At 46.2% G+C, this 19651-nt stretch overlaps 1 protein-coding gene across 1 annotated transcript in view; it reads left to right on the top strand.

Annotated features, from left to right (window-relative positions):
- The first annotated feature begins 1250 nt into the window (after positions 1 to 1250).
- CHST13 (carbohydrate sulfotransferase 13) overlaps positions 1251 to 19651 on the top strand; it is a 212407-nt gene continuing 194006 nt past the window's right edge. The window contains exon 1 of the mRNA XM_069206273.1: positions 1251 to 1509. Coding sequence (XP_069062374.1) covers positions 1398 to 1509 — 112 coding nt within the window. The 5' untranslated portion in view covers positions 1251 to 1397. The remainder of the gene's footprint in view (positions 1510 to 19651) is intronic.

Below are 19651 nucleotides of genomic sequence, written 5' to 3' on the forward strand. Positions count from 1 at the left end.
CCGGCCACTGCCCAGACCCTTAATAAGGAGCAGCCGATCACCCAACAAACCTAGTCTTAACCCATAACACCGGTTACTCCAGAACTAACTGAAGTTAGCGGCTAACTTGAATCCGGAATTAATAATAAAAAAATAATGTTTTTATATGTCGGCACGAATTAATTGATTTTAACAATCCCTGTGCACCTTACCCCATAATACCGGATCCTCCGGTCCCCATTAGCTGGGGGTACAAATTGAACTCATTTGCGAACTTGCAACTGGAAACTATGCTCTGAACCATGTCTTTCTTGAATGGAAAAATGTACTGCCCCCTATTTCATATCATGTATTAAATTATTGTAATGTCTGTTGGCACTTTAGGACGTTTTATACCGACCTGCACAAATTTGTAATGATTTTAAGTAATCATACAAGAAATTATTCATTCATTCATTCATTCATTCACTCTGTATGCTGTGATTTGTTTGCCCACGCTTTTAATCGCATTAGAGAAACTACAAGCCCCAGAATCCCCCGGTCTGGCGACTAAAATGCAGGACCATCTAAAGGTAACCCACGTGGCATGAAACCATTTCCGACTATGCTGGTTCCCCAATGTCCGCTAGGCGTGCAGCACTGGAGGAGCACCAATTCTAATTACAGGAATGTCGAAAAAAATCGACATTTTTAAATAGATATAAAAGTAGCATCTACAATTTGATTGGCGTTTGTTGATCACATTTGGTAGAAAGTGGGCTAATTTTATGCGCCCGACGAGGAGCATTGCCGTCGGTGTTACTGCAGCAGAAACGAGGTTTACATTTTGAGAACTGTCATCCTTTGTTACTAGAAGAAGAGGCAGATCTCCAAAGTAGGGAGAGTTTTTAAGTATGTTATTTCCTCTCTTGATTTTTGCATTTCTTCCTTTGTCCGTCCTGTCCTTGTGAGTCGTATTTGCAGTTGAACAATGTCCAGTTCCCCCAGAGCTGGCCAGAGTCCAGCAGCTGGCAGGACTCAGCAGCACAAAGGGCAGGAGCTGCCTCTAGCAGCTGGGTCACCCCACATCCACGCGAGGGGTGCTTGAATGAGCTCCGCCCCATTCTTTCCCGGAGCACTGCGAGGACCAGACCCAGCCATGCCCTTTCCCCTCTCGGAGCCTGCGGTGCCTCTATGACGGAGGTCGGACGCCCATTATGTTGGTATCTTCCAACACGCCCCCTCCCGCCGACGGGCAGACTTGGTACAGCCCTTTGTGGGCTGCTGTTACCCGGGAGCTCGCGCTCAGTGCAGCTTCAGCTCGTGCAGCCGCTGCTGCTGGAAGTTACCAAGGAGCAGAGAGGGGAGCCCAGCCTGGCAGGGACCCAGGGGGGATGCGCACCCTCTGCCTGCCCGCCGCCGGGACCCGGGCTCCCTAGATGGGCACGATCCGCAAGGAGAGGATGAGGAGGAGCAAGGTGATGGTGCTGGCCACATGCATCGGCTCCTTCATCCTGGTGATCTTCTACTTCCAGAGCCATCTCAACCCAGGTGAGTTGCTGCCACGCATCTGTTCGCCCCGGGGCATCCCGGGCAAAGGTACCGCAGGGCACTGGCTCCTGGCATGGGGCAAGGGAGAGCCGTGCCTCCGGTATCTCTCCACACCTTGGTACGTACTCTGCCACCTCTACTTGGCATGAGTAAAGGGCACCGGCACTGTGTGCACGTAGGCACTGGCGAGGAACAGCCGAACCTATCTCCATGCCTGGCACGTGCCAGGGGCAGCAGCAGTGGTGGGCACCCCTGCCACACGCAAAGGAGCGCAGCAATTCTGAGCCTGTCTTGCATGTGTAAGAGACAGCACAGACACGGGGGTTCCCAGCTGGCACGAGTAAGGGCGGTGCTTTAAATGGGCAGGTACGTTCCGGTACTAAGTACCTGCACTTCTTTAATTTGAAAGGTAGAGTACCTGCACTTCTCGGCACTGCTGAAATACATTTATACATTTAATGGGGGAGTGATGGCACTTCTCATGGACAAATAGGTTCCCTGGATAGTGAGTACAAGCACTTCTACATTTCCAGTCAAATAACTTAGCAAGGGTCACCGACATCTATGGACATCCCTAGAACAGGCGTAAGGCAGCGGTTTTCTAGGTACTCCTTGTATGTCTAAGTATTTGTGGCATAACGAACTGGCAGGAGCACGTGGGTAGGCAATGCATGGCACTCGTATGTACAGCAGCACCCCTGGCATTGGCGACGAGAGGCAGCACCTCTGGGTACCCTGGCAGGGGTTAAGGTGTGTCTAAGCAGCAACTCTGTGGACACCCCCGGGCACGGACAAGGAGAGCAGCACATTGTGGTGTATTGTAGCTTTTGTATAGCGCCTATTACCCCTATGCTGGGTGCTCTAGCACTTACCCACACGGATAGCAAGTTCCATCGTGTACGGTGTGTGGGTGCTGTGGTGGTGTTTTTGTTTTAAGCCTATGTGGGAAGTGTTTTCATGTCGCGCACCCGGACGACCGTGGCATTGGTACACTGTCGCACTTCTTGGCACATGACTGGCATTAGGAGGGACAGCATCACCTCTGTGTGCACCCCTGGGATGAGCAAGGGCAGAGCACATCTGAACTGCCCTGGCATCGGTATGGTGGTGCTTCTTTGAACATGACTGGTAAGGTGAGGGGCATTTCTATGGGCACCCCTGGGTGGGTAATGACTATAGCGCCTCTGCATCCCTGGTACTGTTGAGAGGCACAGACATCTCTGAACATCTTTGGCATGAGTAAGGGGCAGTAACTCCTGAATGGGCAAAGGGCATCGGGCTTTCTGCCCCTACCCCCCTGAGTGTGTAAGGCGCAGCTGCACCCCTGGCACCGGAGGGGTGTGTAAGCAGGGAATGCAACCCTGACACGATTAAGGGGCGCCCTGCTGGGCACTGCTAGTAATTGCGCCTTTTTTCGGGCTCCATTGACAAGCCACCTACGCCGCTCGATTCTGACAATGTAAATATTGAGATGCACTGAAAATAATGAGTTCCCTGCATAGAAAATGTGTGCAACATTGAGTTAAAGAAATATTATGATTAATGCCTTACTGCGAGTGGCAAGTACCACACACACACACACACACGCCCCCCCGCCCCAACTCCACTGGTCTTTCCTGCCGCCCCCCTTTTCAAGTGTACTGTAACCAAAGAAGTACTGGACACTTTTCTTTGGTTGTAACAATTAGATGATTTCCTGCAGTGAAACATTAAGGAATTTGGAACGGTAGAGACATTGTAACTGTGGTTCACCGCAGATCCAAACTGCTCTGAAGGGGTATGAATTCAAGGGTTGCTTTCACCCCCCTTCTGGTGGGGAGGGGAGGGTGCTAAACTGTCCGTAAAAATATCTCCATTGGCCCACCCCCAGGAGATTCCAGCACAGGGACAAGTGATAAATGCCTTCACATTTCTGCCTTGTGTAGCAGTATAATCACACATGCTTTGCCTTTTTGTTTCTGTGTTTCTAAGTCCAGAGGTCAATGTCTTGGAGTCAGCCCAGTTTTTGATCACTAAACTGTACCCTCCTGAGCAGTCTCTCTCTTTACTTCTGTGTGAATTAGTTTAAAAAGTTAAGTTATGAAAAAAATGCGTTTTAGGTGCTTTGGTGCAGATGTCCTGAGCCTTGAAAGTCAACCGATGTGCCCTTGTAAAGGAGGCACAAAGCCGTAAAAGCGTTTAGCGCAGAACCAACGTTTTAATCTTCATTTTTCCTCTGCCTCACACGGTGTGATCTTGGGCAGATCGCTTCACGTCACTCTTTCTTTACTTTTCTAATTCTGAATTGACAACGCAGCTGTCACCTAGACACAGTGTTACAAATTCTTGTAGGTCATGCCATTTGCTGTTCATTTCTTTCCGCATCCTATGGATTGCGTGCATCGCAGTGCACGAAAGATGACAAACTATTTTATATCTCAAAATTACACTGAAGCATGGTACATAAACATCTTAATTTCATCCAGAATTAAGATGCATCCAGAAATCAATTGTCTTTTATTTTGTATTTTCGATGCAGCAGGACTGAAAATGCAAGCTAGTCCTTGCATTTTCCAATGCTTGTTAGTTTTTGTTGTGCATGAAGGAGCCAGTTTAGGTCATAATACTCTGCAAGATCTTGTAAGAGCTATTCACTGTGGTGATCTAGTGGAAAGAAAAACAGTTCCCATTACCCAGTCCTACATCACCAACAAGAATCCCAGAAGGTTCCCTTGTTTGACTTGTGGGCGTGGACTTACGCCTATGGTGCCATCATTTTCTAGACGAGTCCTTTAAGATTTACCTGTTAAAATATCAATCTGACCTTTCGTGTTTCCATGTGGAAATATTTCCTTAGACTTGCATCTCCAAGTGGGTTTCAAACTCTACACTTCAGTGGGGTCTGTTCGTAAAGGCTGTTTGCAGTATATACAGTAGTACTCCTGCAGCACTTTTTAAAATGTATTCTTACATGTCTGTGAATTGCCCCCCAAAAATCTTAAATTGGAGAATTCACGTAATGCTGATATGCATGAACTACAAACAATAAGCAATGGAAAAGCCAATAGGTATTGCCTTTGCTATGTGCTTTGTTAATGCTTTTAGCTTTGTTGCAAAGTAGCACGGCTGTTGTGCAACATGGATGAAAATTTGAAAAAAATAGCTATGAAGTGGCCAGCACTGGCCATGTCATAGTGCTTATGGGATGGAGGGCAGGAAACATGCCAGAGGGAAGTAAAAGCTGCAACAAGCAGCTTGTTGATGCATTTCGCCAGTAATAAAAAGAAAAGTGCTGAGACACAGGCAGCACTGGCTGCGTCATTGGGCTTTAAAAAAAAAAAAAAACTTTCAGCCATACTGTACAGCAGCTGCACTGAGACCTATTGGCTTTGCCAATGTTTTTTTTTTTTCTGCCAGGATGGGTGGCTGTGAGGGGCAAGCAACAACACAGGAGGGAATGGGATGGGGCAAGCAAGAATGCAAATTGGGTAAGAGGGGTAAAGCAACAGCAAGATGGGGCAGTAGGGTGTCAGGCGGAAAGCAACAACATGGGATGGGCTGGGAGTGTGGGGGGGCAAGGAGTGCCACAGAATGGGGAGTGATGGCACAAACAACAATGCAGGATGAGATGGCTGTTTTAGGGTGCTGGGGACAATGCTGGACTGAGCGAGAGGGGGCAAGCAACAATGTGGGACGGGGTGGGGGGGTGCAAGAAACAGGACGAAGTGGATGGGAGGTGACAAGCAACAACAATGGGAGGGGTAGAAGAATGGGGGGACAAACAACAACACAGAGAGGGATAGGAGGGGACAAGAAACAACACAGAACTGGACAGGAGTTTGGGAAGGGGGCAAGGAATAACAGAAAGCAGGATAGGAGGGGCAAGCAACAACAGCGAGCTAGACAGGAGGGCACAAGAAAGAACACAGAGATGGACAAAAACATGGTAGCAGGTGAGCAACAGCACAGAGAAGAGTCGGAGGGGTAAAGCAACACAGAGAGGGTAAGCAACAAAATAGACACGGACGGGGGGGATGTAGGGGCAAGAAACAACACACAGAGAGAAGGGGGTAGAGGCACTTGAGGGAGACAACCTAAATACATGCAGCCCTGATTAAGTCTTTCACCTAAAAGTAAAAAGTATCTCCGAAAGCTCAAGCAGTGGAAGAAGACAAGTACTTGAGCCATGCTCCAGGGGAGGGACTAACACACAAACAGGAAGTGAGGTGAGCATGGTCTGACTAAAGAGCAGCAAGATATTGAGAGTGACAGTAAAGCCAACCATTGGTATGCAATGGAGGACTTAGCCCGCTATAAGCTAACAAAATTTCTCGCAAGCGACAGTGCATACACTGTCTCAGGCTAGATTTCAAAAGGACAGTGTGGTTTTACAAACAAGGAACTGGACATTTCGGGCCAATTCACTAAGGAATGTAGGCGCATAGAAACCATTCCTCCTGTAGCATACCTTCCATACTCATAAGTGCTTTGTGAAGAGCACCAATGTCTGGACCATCTGCAGGTATCTAAGGCATGTACAATGTTCTTAACCATATATCTATTACGCTCTCCTCTGCAGTGCTTTGAGGCTGCGAAATATGGCATTAAGGGCTACACACAAAATACTAAGTAAATAATGTACAGTTGCCAAGGAATGGGCCATTCCGTTGACTGGAGTTTGACACTGGAGTCACTGATAATAATCCCATGTCTTTATTCTGCTGCTTCATACCACATATTTGTATTTTCTGGAAGCTTCTATTCTACCGCCTTAGTCTGGAAGGTAGGCGGACCCTGAGGTGGTAAGAGAGAGCCTTCACCCACTGAGCCATCTTACCACGGAGAAACCTGATCACCCCAGTATAACATTCCGGATTTACAAAGAAAATGTACTGACTCCGGACTAACTTACTTCCAGGAGTAAGGTATGTTTGCCTCAGTAAGAGCGTGTCTGGAGACGCTCACGCAAGTGTGGTGCACCTCCACCCGGGAGTAAGATACAGCTTGAAGGTCCAGGTGCGGAAATTGTGGGTAGGGGTACTCATCACCCCAGTTCTCACAGGGGGGAGGAGGAAGACGCGCACGCTAGAGAAAATATATATATATATATATTTATTAATCTCAGAAAGCATTTTTACAGTTTATTTAAAAATCTAGGCATCTCTTAAACGTAAAAGGGCTTTATTTTACACGCTCCCGCAAAATATGCAAACGCAGTGCCATGAAAACAGCCATAGGCGTCTTTTGCTAGTAAATTCCTTACATGTAGCACTGTCCCCAAAAGCAGTCGTATGTTGCACGTGTATGGAAAGGAAACGTTAACGATTACTCCCAACTTTAGAAGAGACGCGGTGCACCTTAAGAGGGTTATAAGTCATGCGTGTTTTCATCAGTCAGCCTTAAGTGTTCCACGATAATGCCCGCTGCAGGGTGCGCTGGCCTCCGTTGGACGGACACTTACGGTGTCCTTGTTATGCACAGTCCAGAATGGGTCCGAGTTAGGCGTGTGTTGTACAAACACAAACCCACGTGAGCTGTACATTAACGTTCACTGTCACTCTGGATGGGCCAGGGAAGTTCTCCTCTAACATTATCACTCCTGATACGTCCGCTTGGCGAGGGACCCCGCAGACCCCCTTCTGGGGTCAGGCAGACCACGTGGCCTTTACAGTGACAAGAAATGTACGAGCTTCGGCGGCTCAATACACAACCCACCCCCCCCCCCCCCCCCCCCCCCCCTCCCCGCGTCGGCTCCCTGCTCGGACTTGTAGCAGCGCTCGAGCGGAATACCTCGCATTCCTGCTGGCACTCGCCTGGGACCTTCAGCAGTTTAATTTCCTCTCAGCAGCAGCTCACTGGCACTAGACGTGTCTTCCTTTGTGGGTTTAGGATTTATAACTGCTTGTCAATACGCTTGTTGTGAACATGCCCCAAGCCTAGCGTCTCACCAGCAGCATGAGTGTGGACAATAGCAGCGTCCGTAGCAGACACTAGAACCAGGGGGCAGAGTCCCATCTAATGGGGTAGCCTTAATACTGGTTCCCACAGGACGCAACTAGTCGGACTTTGGAACCAGGCGCGAGCAAAATAGCAAAAAAAAAAGTTGCAAAAATGAAAAATGTATGGTAAATTTGGGAAACAGTTGGTGGTCTCTCTCGTGGAACATGGACGTGAGGTATGAGGGCTCACCGTCAACCTCCCACCCTGCACTGACATCACATCACCCCAAACTTCCAAGCGATCCACTGACTCCCAATCCGCTGATGATCACTCTCCAAACACCTCACTCACACATACAAATCCTTACACAACATTGGACCGCAAACCTCAAATACCACACAAACTTTCCCTAACACACCAGACACCTCTACTCAACCAGACTTCTATCCTTGGTGACCCCTTGCATACAGAGAACCAGATCCGGAAGTCTCCCCTTCTCCTGCACCCCCCCTAAAGTCTGGAATGACCTGCCCGGCACATGAGAACTGCCCCCTCAGTTCTTGAATTCCACCAGAAGCTGAAGACCTGGACCTTCACCCTGGCTCGGCTCTGGCTGGGCTCTTACAGCTCTTGTTTCAACGCCAGGACACCCTCCCGGGTGAATTGTGCGCTGTACACATACACATAACATAACAGGGCATACCTCACTGTAGGAAGTTGGCTCTGTATGTGCTATTTCAAAGTAAGGAATAGCATGCACAGAGTCCAAGGGTTCCCCTTAGAGGTAAAATAGTGGTAAAAATAGATAATACTAATGCTCTATTTTGTGGTAGTGTGGTCGAGCAGTAGGCTTATCCAAGGAGTAGTGTTAAGCATTTGTTGTACATACACATAGACAATAAATGAGGTACACACACTCAGAGACAAATCCAGCCAATAGGTTTTTATATAGAAAAATATCTTTTCTTAGTTTATTTTTAAGAACCACAGGTTCAAATTCTACATGTAATATCTCATTCGAAAGGTATTGCAGGTAAGTACTTTAGGAACTTCAAATCATCAAAATTGCATGTATACTTTTCAAGTTATTCACAAATAGCTGTTTTAAAAGTGGACACAGTGCAATTTTCACAGTTCCTAGGGGAGGTAAGTATTTGTTAGGTTAACCAGGTAAGTAAGACACTTACAGGGCTTAGTTCTTGGTCCAAGGTAGCCCACCGTTGGGGGTTCAGAGCAACCCCAAAGTCACCACACCAGCAGCTCAGGGCTGGTCAGGTGCAGAGTCCAAAGTGGTGCCCAAAACGCATAGGCTAGAATGGAGAGAAGGGGGTGCCCCGGTTCCGGTCTGCTTGCAGGTAAGTACCCGCGTCTTCGGAGGGCAGACCAGGGGGGTTTTGTAGGGCACCGGGGGGGGACACAAGCCCACACAGAAATTTCACCCTCAGCAGCGCGGGGGCGGCCGGGTGCAGTGTAGAAACAAGCGTCGGGTTTGTAATGGAAGTCAATGGGAGATCTCGGGATCTCTTCAGCGCTGCAGGCAGGCAAGGGGGGGGTTCCTCGGGGAAACCTCCACTTGGTCAAGGGAGAGGGACTCCTGGGGGTCACTCCTCCAGTGAAAGTCCGGTCCTTCAGGTCCTGGGGGCTGCGGGTGCAGGGTCTCTCCCAGGTGTCGGGACTTGGGACTCAAAGAGTCGCGGTCAGGGGAAGCCTCGGGATTCCCTCTGCAGGCGGCGCTGTGGGGGCTCAGGGGGGACAGGTTTTTGTACTCACAGTCTTAGAGTAGTCCTGGGGTCCCTCCTGAGGTGTTGGATCGCCACCAGCCGAGTCGGGGTCGCCGGGTGCAGTGTTGCAAGTCTCACGCCTTTTGCGGGGAGCTTGCAGGGTTCTTTAAAGCTGCTGGAAACAAAGTTGCAGCTTTTCTTGGAGCAGGTCCGCTGTCCTCGGGAGTTTCTTGTCTTTTCGAAGCAGGGGCAGTCCTCAGAGGATGTCGAGGTCGCTGGTCCCTTTGGAAGGCGTCGCTGGAGCAGGATCTTTGGAAGGCAGGAGACAGGCCGGTGAGTTTCTGGAGCCAAGGCAGTTGTCGTCTTCTGGTCTTCCTCTGCAGGGGTTTTCAGCTAGGCAGTCCTTCTTCTTGTAGTTGCAGGAATCTAATTTTCTAGGGTTCAGGGTAGCCCTTAAATACTAAATTTAAGGGCGTGTTTAGGTCGGGGGGGATAGTAGCCAATGGCTACTAGCCCTGAGGGTGGGTACACCCTCTTTGTGCCTCCTCCCAAGGGGAGGGGGTCACAATCCTAACCCTATTGGGGGAATCCTCCATCTGCAAGATGGAGGATTTCTAAAAGTTAGAGTCACTTCAGCTCAGGACACCTTAGGGGCTGTCCTGACTGGCCAGTGACTCCTCCTTGTTGCTTTCTTTGTTCCCTCCAGCCTTGCCGCCAAAAGTGGGGGCCGTGGCCGGAGGGGGCGGGCAACTCCACTAAGCTGGAGTGCCCTGCTGGGCTGTGACAAAGGGGTGAGCCTTTGAGGCTCACCGCCAGGTGTTACAGCTCCTGCCTGGGGGAGGTGTTAGCATCTCCACCCAGTGCAGGCTTTGTTACTGGCCTCAGAGTGACAAAGGCACTCTCCCCATGGGGCCAGCAACATGTCTCTAGTGTGGCAGGCTGCTGGAACTAGTCAGCCTACACAGATAGTCGGTTAAGTTTCAGGGGGCACCTCTAAGGTGCCCTCTGTGGTTTATTTTACAATAAAATGTACACTGGCATCAGTGTGCATTTATTGTGCTGAGAAGTTTGATACCAAACTTCCCAGTTTTCAGTGTAGCCATTATGGTGCTGTGGAGTTCGTGTTTGACAGACTCCCAGACCATATACTCTTATGGCTACCCTGCACTTACAATGTCTAAGGTTTTGTTTAGACACTGTAGGGGTACCATGCTCATGCACTGGTACCCTCACCTATGGTATAGTGCACCCTGCCTTAGGGCTGTAAGGCCTGCTAGAGGGGTGTCTTACCTATACTGCATAGGCAGTGAGAGGCTGGCATGGCACCCTGAGGGGAGTGCCATGTCGACTTACTCGTTTTGTCCTCACTAGCACACACAAGCTAGCAAGCAGTGTGTCTGTGCTGAGTGAGAGGTCTCCAGGGTGGCATAAGACATGCTGCAGCCCTTAGAGACCTTCCTTGGCATCAGGGCCCTTGGTACTAGAAGTACCAGTTACAAGGGACTTATCTGGATGCCAGGGTCTGCCAATTGTGGATACAAAAGTACAGGTTAGGGAAAGAACACTGGTGCTGGGGCCTGGTTAGCAGGCCTCAGCACACTTTCAATTGTAAACATAGCATCAGCAAAGGCAAAAAGTCAGGGGGCAACCATGCCAAGGAGGCATTTCCTTACACTCACCATCAATACTGACAAGGGAACTGGTTCAAGGAAAAAATATCTCATACAAGACACTTTCTGCTCCTATCAGATGTGTTCTGCAGAAATCAGTCTCCAGTTGGAAAAAATGTGAACAATTGTGCACCTTTGAATGGTCAAAAATTGTGCAAATCGCAAAAGTCCCAAATTTAGGGAATTTATGTATCGTATTAAAACGTTTTGTACAGGCCTACACGGAGACACATAAAACACATAGGAAAAAGGGAAGCCCAGACACTAGTTTTGATGCACATAACATACTCAAGACCAAATAGAAGATAAATTATAGTCAAGAGCAAGTCCCATATTCCAATTGGTTGGTTTTCTTAACAATTCAGGTCACATGACATGTACAGCAATTGACGGACAGCAAACAAAATTGTCCCTACACACTTCTTGCCTGCTGTAAACGCTACGCCTTCAATATATAATTTATCAGGGCACCGTAAATACAAAATGCTATAATATGTAAAGTGCTCTTACGTCAAGAATGACAGTCTGCGTTATACAAAACCGCAGGTAAATAAATCCAACTATCTCTAATAACACATATGGACCCTTGTTACAGGTGGTTGTTTCCTGGATGCAGTGTATGTGTGCTGTACAGCACAGGTGGTTGTTTCCTGGATCCAATGTATGTGTGCTGTATTTGTACAGCACATGCTGTTGTTTCTTGCATGCAATGTATGTGTGCTGTATTTGTATAGCACAGGTTGTTGTTTCCTGGATGCAATGTGTGTGGCTGTATTTGTACAGCACAGGTGATTGTTTCCTGGATCCAATGTATGTGTGCTGTATTTGTACAGCACATGCTGTTGTTTCTTGCATGCAATATATGTGTGCTGTATTTGTATAGCACAGGTGGTTGTTTCCTGGATGCAATGTATGTGTGCTGTATTTGTACAGCACAGGTGATTGTTTCCTGGATGCAATGTAAGTGTGCTGTATTTGTACAGCACACGTGGTTGTTTCCTCGATGCAGTGTATGTGTGCTGTATTTGTACAGCACAGGTGGTTGTTTCCTGGATGCAGTGTTTGTGTGCTGTATTTGCATAGCACATGAGGTTGTTTCTTGTACGCAATGTATGTGTGCTGTATTTGTACAGCACGGGTGGTTGTTTCCTGGATGCAATGTATGTGTGCTGTATTTGCATAGCACATGTGGTTGTTTCTTGTACGCAATGTATGTGTGCTGTATTTGTACAGCACGGGTGGTTGTTTCCTGGATGCAATGTATGTGTGCTGTATTTGTATAACACAAGTGGTCATTTCTTGCACGCAATGTATGTGTGCTGTATTTGTATAGCAGAAGTGGTTGTTTCCTGGATGTAGTGTATGTGTGCTGTATTTGTACAGCACTGCTGGTTGTTTCCTGGATACAATGTGTGTGTGCTGTATTTGTACAGCACAGGTGGTTGTTTCCCTGATGCAGTGTATGTGTGCTGTATTTGTACAGCACAAGTGGTTGTTTCCTGGATGCAGTGTATGTGTGCTGTATTTGTACAGCACTGGTGGTTGTTTCCTGGATGCAATGTGTGTGTGCTGTATTTGTACAGCACAGGTGGTTGTTTCCCTGATGCAGTGTATGTGTAAGGGTCCAGCAGGCTCTGTGATGTAACCCGAGTAGATAAGAGAGCGTTCTCCCTTCCTCGCGTACAAGGCAAAGGTCAAATGATTCACATTAAATGCACTAATTGTTCACCACAGGGCTACTTCTAGGCGCTGGTTCTTGCGTTCACCACTAAAAAAAGTTACCGTGCTCCGAAAGTCCTCACAACTTTGTGCTGACAAATTAAACCATTGAAATGAATGAAAAGCGGTGAAAAACATATATAACTCCTTTTCGAATGGCTTTGGCTCTGAGTGCGGTGTGTTATGTAATGAGGACATGAGACTTTTTTTTTAATATAATAACCTGTTTACTTTTCATTTGACTCACACTAAGGATGTGGTTTAGCAGACTTGTGTGTGGAGGGAGTTGGCGCGTTAGAAAGGCTGCGCTTGCACAACGAAAAGGTAAACAATATTTTTTTTAAAGTGACTTAGCACCCTCAAAATCCGTTACTGTCACCCCCAAATGTACAGGTGCCACCCATTGAGAGCAGTCACTTGCAGGACCCTAAGTTCGCTCCTGGTTTACAGACCCTGCCTTGGCAGAGAAAGCCCACGATTCACAACACTGATCACCATGGCCAGGATCAGCCCCTCTTGACGCCTTTGCTCACTAATACTGACGTTTTCTGTAGCACATCCTACAAAGTAACTTTAATGCTCTGCGTTTTATTTGGATCACAAAAACGAAAAGCTGGGTCACCCTCACTAGGGCTCAAACCCCTGGCCTACCGGATGTAGCCCAATCTCTGAAGTAGGCTCTCTGCCCAAAGAGTTATCTTTCACACCGTGGGCCTGATCCACAAAGGAAATCTTAGACCTGAACTTAGATTTCAAGTCTAAAGTTAGACTTAAGGTCTAAACTTCGACTACGTTTACCTTTGTGAATCAGGCCTTGTGTTTCTTCCATGGCCCCTCTCCTATAGCTAGCTTCATATGTAGGTTTTTATTTCTCTCTTCATTCTGACGTAGTTCGGCCTGCGTTATAATAGGTTTTTGTGCACTTATGCCCTGACTACCTAGTTTTGAGCCCGTCTTTTCTTCCAGCCCATCTTTTTCCCCCCATTGCTTCTAAACTGCTGAAGAGACTTCTCTTCCCTTGAACAGAAATGACCCCAACCAGAGATCTCAGTTTTTCCCAAATCATGTGTGGAGCTGTTACTCATTGCCGCCTTCTTAGATGATGGCAAATGGCTTTCTGGATCACCAGTTGTCACTGGTATTAATGGTTCTTGCCAACAAGCCCCTCTCATCTGGAAACTGTGACACTTTCTCTAGGTGCCTTCCTCCTCGCCAGGCTCGCCCCATAAAGACAAATGACCGGATAGCATAAGAGAGTCAAGAGTAACCCTCTAGAGCTCTGGCTTGGCTGCTTGGAGCGTTGGCTTGTGGAGAGGATGGCATAGAGACTGCTGCTTGAGTTGTAGTTCAGATATTGAGTTTTAGGACATTTTTCTAAGGCCTATCACTTTTTAACAGATGACCAGTATTCCTGGGCATGTTATTGCTCATGTTTTTTGTTGATGTGTAGGATAAAGCATCTCCTTGGTGGGCTAGTGCTTAGAGGTGAATGTTGCTGAAGATAGAGGAATGCCTTAGCTGACCTCGTCGGTGGCCTAGAGTGGTTTCAGACACGAAGGCTAGCGGTCACAGTTCTTATGAACAGAAAGATCCAACTCTGAACAAAGGTTTCCACTAAGGAGTGATCATAATGTGATTCACCCAGAATTGAATTAATTGAGTTGTTCCCATTGGGTTTAACTGTGCTTTTTGGATGTGGGAAATGAAAAATGTTAGGATTCTTGTAAGTTCAATATTGTACAATGCTTCCATTGCTTTAATTATACACTGTTGGCTTTTCCTGCCTTGTAGGTGGACCAAACCTCTGACTCAGCCCTTCTTTTGAATTTTGTTTTTCCCACTATCTCTAAAGGCAGACTGGTTCCTCCTCTATCACATTTTTCTTGCACTGATACCTCGCACAGAAATTCCTACCTGGAATACGATGACTACAGTAAGCTCGGCATTGTGCTTTTCAAAGTTTATCTCTTTCCTGGCTCCCAAAAGAGAGCTGTGGTGGAGTCCAAAGAAGCAGATGGCTCCAGCTCAAAAACAACATTTGATAAGAGTCCATCCTTATTTACTAACATGAACCCAGAAGGAAACGGGGGCTAAAGAAAGACAATTGGTTGGGATCTGCCGTCTCACTTGTACATGTCCTACAATTTACTAGGAGATAATGACCTTTCCAATCATCTCCATTTCAGGAGAGTTGGAAAAATATGCACAGTGAGTGGCAAGAGACATGTTTCATAGAGGTCCATGTCAATAGCCATGTTATGTCAAATTCACGGTAGTGGCCATTAACTGCTTGCTCAACAGGTTTGGCTGGACTGGGAACTGGGACATGGAAACATGAGGTATATTTTCAAGAGTTCATCTATTTTAGGGGTACTTGCAAACATTTTCCCAGGGGCCAAAAAGTTTGGTCTGTGACTTGCCTGGGGGCCGCATTGATGCCAGGGAGGTGGCGGTGGGGTGACTAGGGGGATTGGTGGCAAGGTAGGTGTAGGGGAAGCAAAGGATATACATCTAGTGGCTGAAATAAACAATGGGAAACCAGAAAACCTGTGAATGAATCCCGGCTTACCCACTTTTCCAAATTGTGTGATCCTAGGCAATTGTTTAGTGTCACTTTCCCTCCTTTTTCTGCATTATCACATTTAAGATGACCTCGAAATACATGATTCATGGTGTGCGCTGCAAAAAACCTGCTTCTATGTTTGATTTAAATAACTATAATATTTATGGGTGGCCTGGGTTCCTATCAAGTGACTTGCCTCTTTAATTTACTATTGGTGTTCTCAGGGTAAGGGAAATAATTAATGTTTCCATATTTATGTTTGAAAACTATCACTTTAAAAGGAATACATCTCAATGCACTGATAAAATAAATTGTACTAAGGCGAAAACGTTCTGCATGTTAACTAAATACACTTAATTAATATTGAAGAGACTGTCTTAGTTTTACACTTATGCTGCAAGATGTCTTTAAACATGAAGGCGTTTCTAAAGTCAAGTGTAGGAGTCCCTAGTAACTTCCTTTAACACCAATTAAGTTTGAAATAAATGATTGTGTGTGTATTTAATATTTGTTAGTGTGGAGTGAGCAAACAGCTGCCCAGTGCTCCTGTTGCCACAGGGGCCGCATGTAAAGGTCAGAGGGGCCGTACTTTGAGTATCCTTGATATATTTGGACACATTTGGAAGCAAGGATTCGAACTTATGTCTCTTGGTTCCACATTTGTTGATTTAGCAACTGTCATTGTGTGACTCTATTTTCTGGTGAGTTGAAATTGTTGTGGATAGTGTTATATTCTAGTAGGAATCATGTTGCATTTGTGCTTTAACAGTCAACCATGCCTAGCACAGTGTGACTGCTGACCCTTAAAACCAGCATTGCCTAGCTGAAAAAATTGTTCAAATACCTTGAATTGTAGTCCGCGTTATTTAAGAAATTCTATCTGAAGGGGCGGTAGACAGAGATAATTATTGACAGGAAACCGGGCCAATGGGTGGTGAGCTTAGTGGGGTGCTCTCTCTGCTTTGGACAACACCTACCTGACTGCACTGCCCTTCTTTTTCACATTTTCTCATATTTCCTCAATTTTCCTCCCAACTCAGTTGCAAGATATTGCTCTTGCAAATTTGTTTGTTTTCCAACTTCTTCCTCCATCAGTTTCCTGACCCCATCTACCAGCCCCGTCTTCATTTGCACTTTACGCATTGAATAGGAACAGGAACAGTACCTCATTGTGAATTTCACAACATTATATGGAGTTTATGAAAGGGACTTCTGGAATTTAAAGTTAAATTAAAATCAGGATGATTTTTTTCCAGATGAAGTATGCACAATGTTTCTTTACTTAAGTATTATAAAAATTATTTAACGATGACTGAGAATGCTTTGTCGTTTTCCCAAAGTATTAAAACTGTATGCCTGATACATAGGTATAAATGTCGGTAAAACTAAATGAAATTGTTATCTACAGCAAGGTACAATGGACCGCAGGGACAGCAATGCCATTCAAAGATGGCCACCCTATTGTGACATTTGAAGTCCAGTGTTCACACGTTTCTTTCTACTCTCAATTTGGCACACCGTTGAAGATGTTCTTCTAAAGTTTGATGTTGGCATTTTTGAGACCTCACAACAACCCCACTTCACTTGTCAGAGCAGAAATACAGCATTAAATCAGTAAGGAATATCTCCCAGGCATGAGCAAATGGTTCATCTTCTGGCATACTGGACCTCAGTTAGTGCACCTGGCACAAGGGAAATGTCTCTAACGATGTGGCAAAGATTAGTCAGAGATTTCATATAGCAAACTTTCAAAATTATTATGCTTAATTGTATTCATTATGGTAAAGATTTGGCAATGTGGCCCCAGATTGCCCATTTGAATTATTTAATGAATATTAATAAAAAGCAGTACTTTTGATTGTAATGGATGTAAAAGTTGTGCTTCCAGTGTGTCATGTATACTGGTGTCCCTTGTGGGGAATGGGAAAGAGGGCCTTTTCCAGGTTGTCAGTCTTCCATGGATCACATCACATCGTTCAGAGTCTGGTTCTTCAATGCCAAGATTGAAATTATTGACATAGATACATTTGTCACATGACAGTTTATTTCTGACCACCAACCAAGAGTTCACCTACGCTTAGACACAGGGACAGGGCAGGAGTGAGGAGAGTGTTTTGTCTGGGCCTAAACTCTCCGATAGGCTACTTACCAGTCATCAACCAATCCGCATTAGGCATTCTGGTATTGCACTGTGAGCTGGTTTACGATTGGTGGCAAGCCTTACACTGTAGCCCAGGGTTATGCAAAGTCGGTCCTGGAGAGCCGGGTCCATGCCAGGTTTTTAGCATATCCACATTTAGAAAAAAGATGTTTCAGAAATCTACATTTTTCTAAATGGGGATATGTTAAAAATCTGGCATGGACCCTGCTCTCCAGGACCAACTTTGCAGAACCCTGCTGTAGCCAGTGAGAATATTGCATTGTGCAATTAAATCATAATACGTCATGACTGCTCAAGGCACGTGCTGCTGTATCGCAAGGCCGCCTTATTAATCAGAGATTACCCTCGGGTTCCTGTAAAGCCAAAGACTTGAGCAGTCTTTCTCTTTTGCTGCTTTGTTTTTTTTGTTGTTTCTCTTTTTGTATTTTTAAATGAGGTGCAAAGTGGCGACGAAGCGGATCTGACACTTCAGTAACTTTGTTTTGTGTCTGCTTCGTCCGGTTGGCGCTGCCAAGCTTTTGCCCGGAATGACGTTTGGGATTAGTTGGTGCGTGGCTGCCAAGCACAGCCAGGAGTGGCAACAACTGAAAGTTATCCACTGTTCCTCTCAGGCCTAAACTGTTAATATTTGTGTTGAGCTTTGCAAACAAATATCCGTTTTTTGTCAGCAAAAGAATTTGCTATGTCTATTACTGGAGAAATTGTTGTAGGCTTTGCAGCCTTAGTTTTACAAAACCTGTCGTTTTCCTTTCTGATGTCATCTCTGTACAGACAGTTCACACCTAGAGAGTACATCTGTGAAATTACTCCCACAACGTTATAAAGTGTATACTTTCTGTGGGATATCAAAAGTCCCAAAGAAACTTGTGAATGTATGAATTTATGGACCACAGTTTATCCTAATTCTAGTGCTGTCGCTTAACTGCTGAGGTAGGGGAATGTGGTTTGCACATTTTTCATACTGAGTTTTTTCCATTTGACCGATACCGCCAGATTATTTGGGAGTGATTGACAGACGCTCACACAGAGTGCAAGAAACACCAGAGGTGCATCTCAGTTACATCTGTGCCACACTTTCTCCTAGCCACGGATGGCAATGTGTCACTCTGTATTGGGTGCACTGCACAACACTGACATATCAACCAATGGGCAACAATATCTGCTGTACTCTGAAACCAATGACACGTGCCACACGCCAACACGTGAATGAGTTTTCATAGTATTGTAACACGATTCCCTGGGGAAAGGCACCAGTCAACCAGCTCATGGTGCTTCAAGGCCACAGCAAAGTCAAATCGGCGCTCTCGTAAACCAGTTGGCATAATGCACATAGTGTAGAATTGCTGAGAATAGGCTGGCCAGTTTGTATTGAAATTAACGTAAGGAGGTGGGTGTGTCCTCTGTCTGACAGCGCACAGCACAATGTGTCTAGTGCAGGCCATACCTATTTAATTTAAGTCCTAACTTAAGTCTTGGTAACACCACTCAAACTGGCAGTGGCTGAGTGGCATGGTGTCCACAGGTGGAAAGGCTGCACTGATGGTGGATATGTTCCTTGGCAATAGTGTATCAATCTTGTTTCCATCATGCAGGGACCCTGGGACCTACAGAGATGGAGATCCAGGTGCCAAGGTTTTCTTCTCGTCATCATTGTTGATGCAACACATTATTAATCTAAGTTTCAGTCTTAAATTGTAGACCAAAGTGCTCGATGATCTCAGCCAGTGGGGGCAGCATTGGCTTTGAACTGTAAGGAGCCCTATGGTACTCACAGGCCAAGCTGTACTTGGTAACGTGGAAGGTGCTGGTGGGATCGCCCAGGATTAAATGGTTGCATTCAGTCTAGGCGGAGCCAGGTTCCACCCTTGACCTGGGAGCAGCATCCGGGAAACCTGTAGTGATTATGTGGTTTGGTGGTAATAAAAGGCTTTTGGATGAATAAAGCAGACACATCATACACAGGTAAGCCACCCTCCTCCACCCCACCCAACAAACAGAATCAAGACCCATTTTGACTTGCCCGGACCAGTTTGCACTGTTTTCAATGGCTCAAGTTTCCTTTATGAAGTGTGCACGGTTGTTACATTGCATCTGAAGAAATGTGAATGTCTTGAGAATGCCTTTCAGACTTGTTGGCGAACAGGACCTTTTAAAGCGGTTTTTAGTCTACTACACATATGTTTTGACAGAAAACAATATTTTTCCTCTCTTATTAAGGACAGGTCTCGTCTTAAGCATAGGGCTCGGTCCGCTACATAAGAAATCTACTCAGTCAGTACATATTTAGAAATCTCTGCACATCTGCCCCGCACATGGACTTTCTAGCCCAATCATGTTCTTTTTGCAGACATCAGAAAAGTGTACCAGTCTGTCCGTCTAAACGTGACTC

Source organism: Pleurodeles waltl, chromosome 9 (genome assembly GCF_031143425.1).
Source record: "Pleurodeles waltl isolate 20211129_DDA chromosome 9, aPleWal1.hap1.20221129, whole genome shotgun sequence".
Lineage (NCBI taxonomy): Eukaryota > Metazoa > Chordata > Amphibia > Caudata > Salamandridae > Pleurodeles > Pleurodeles waltl.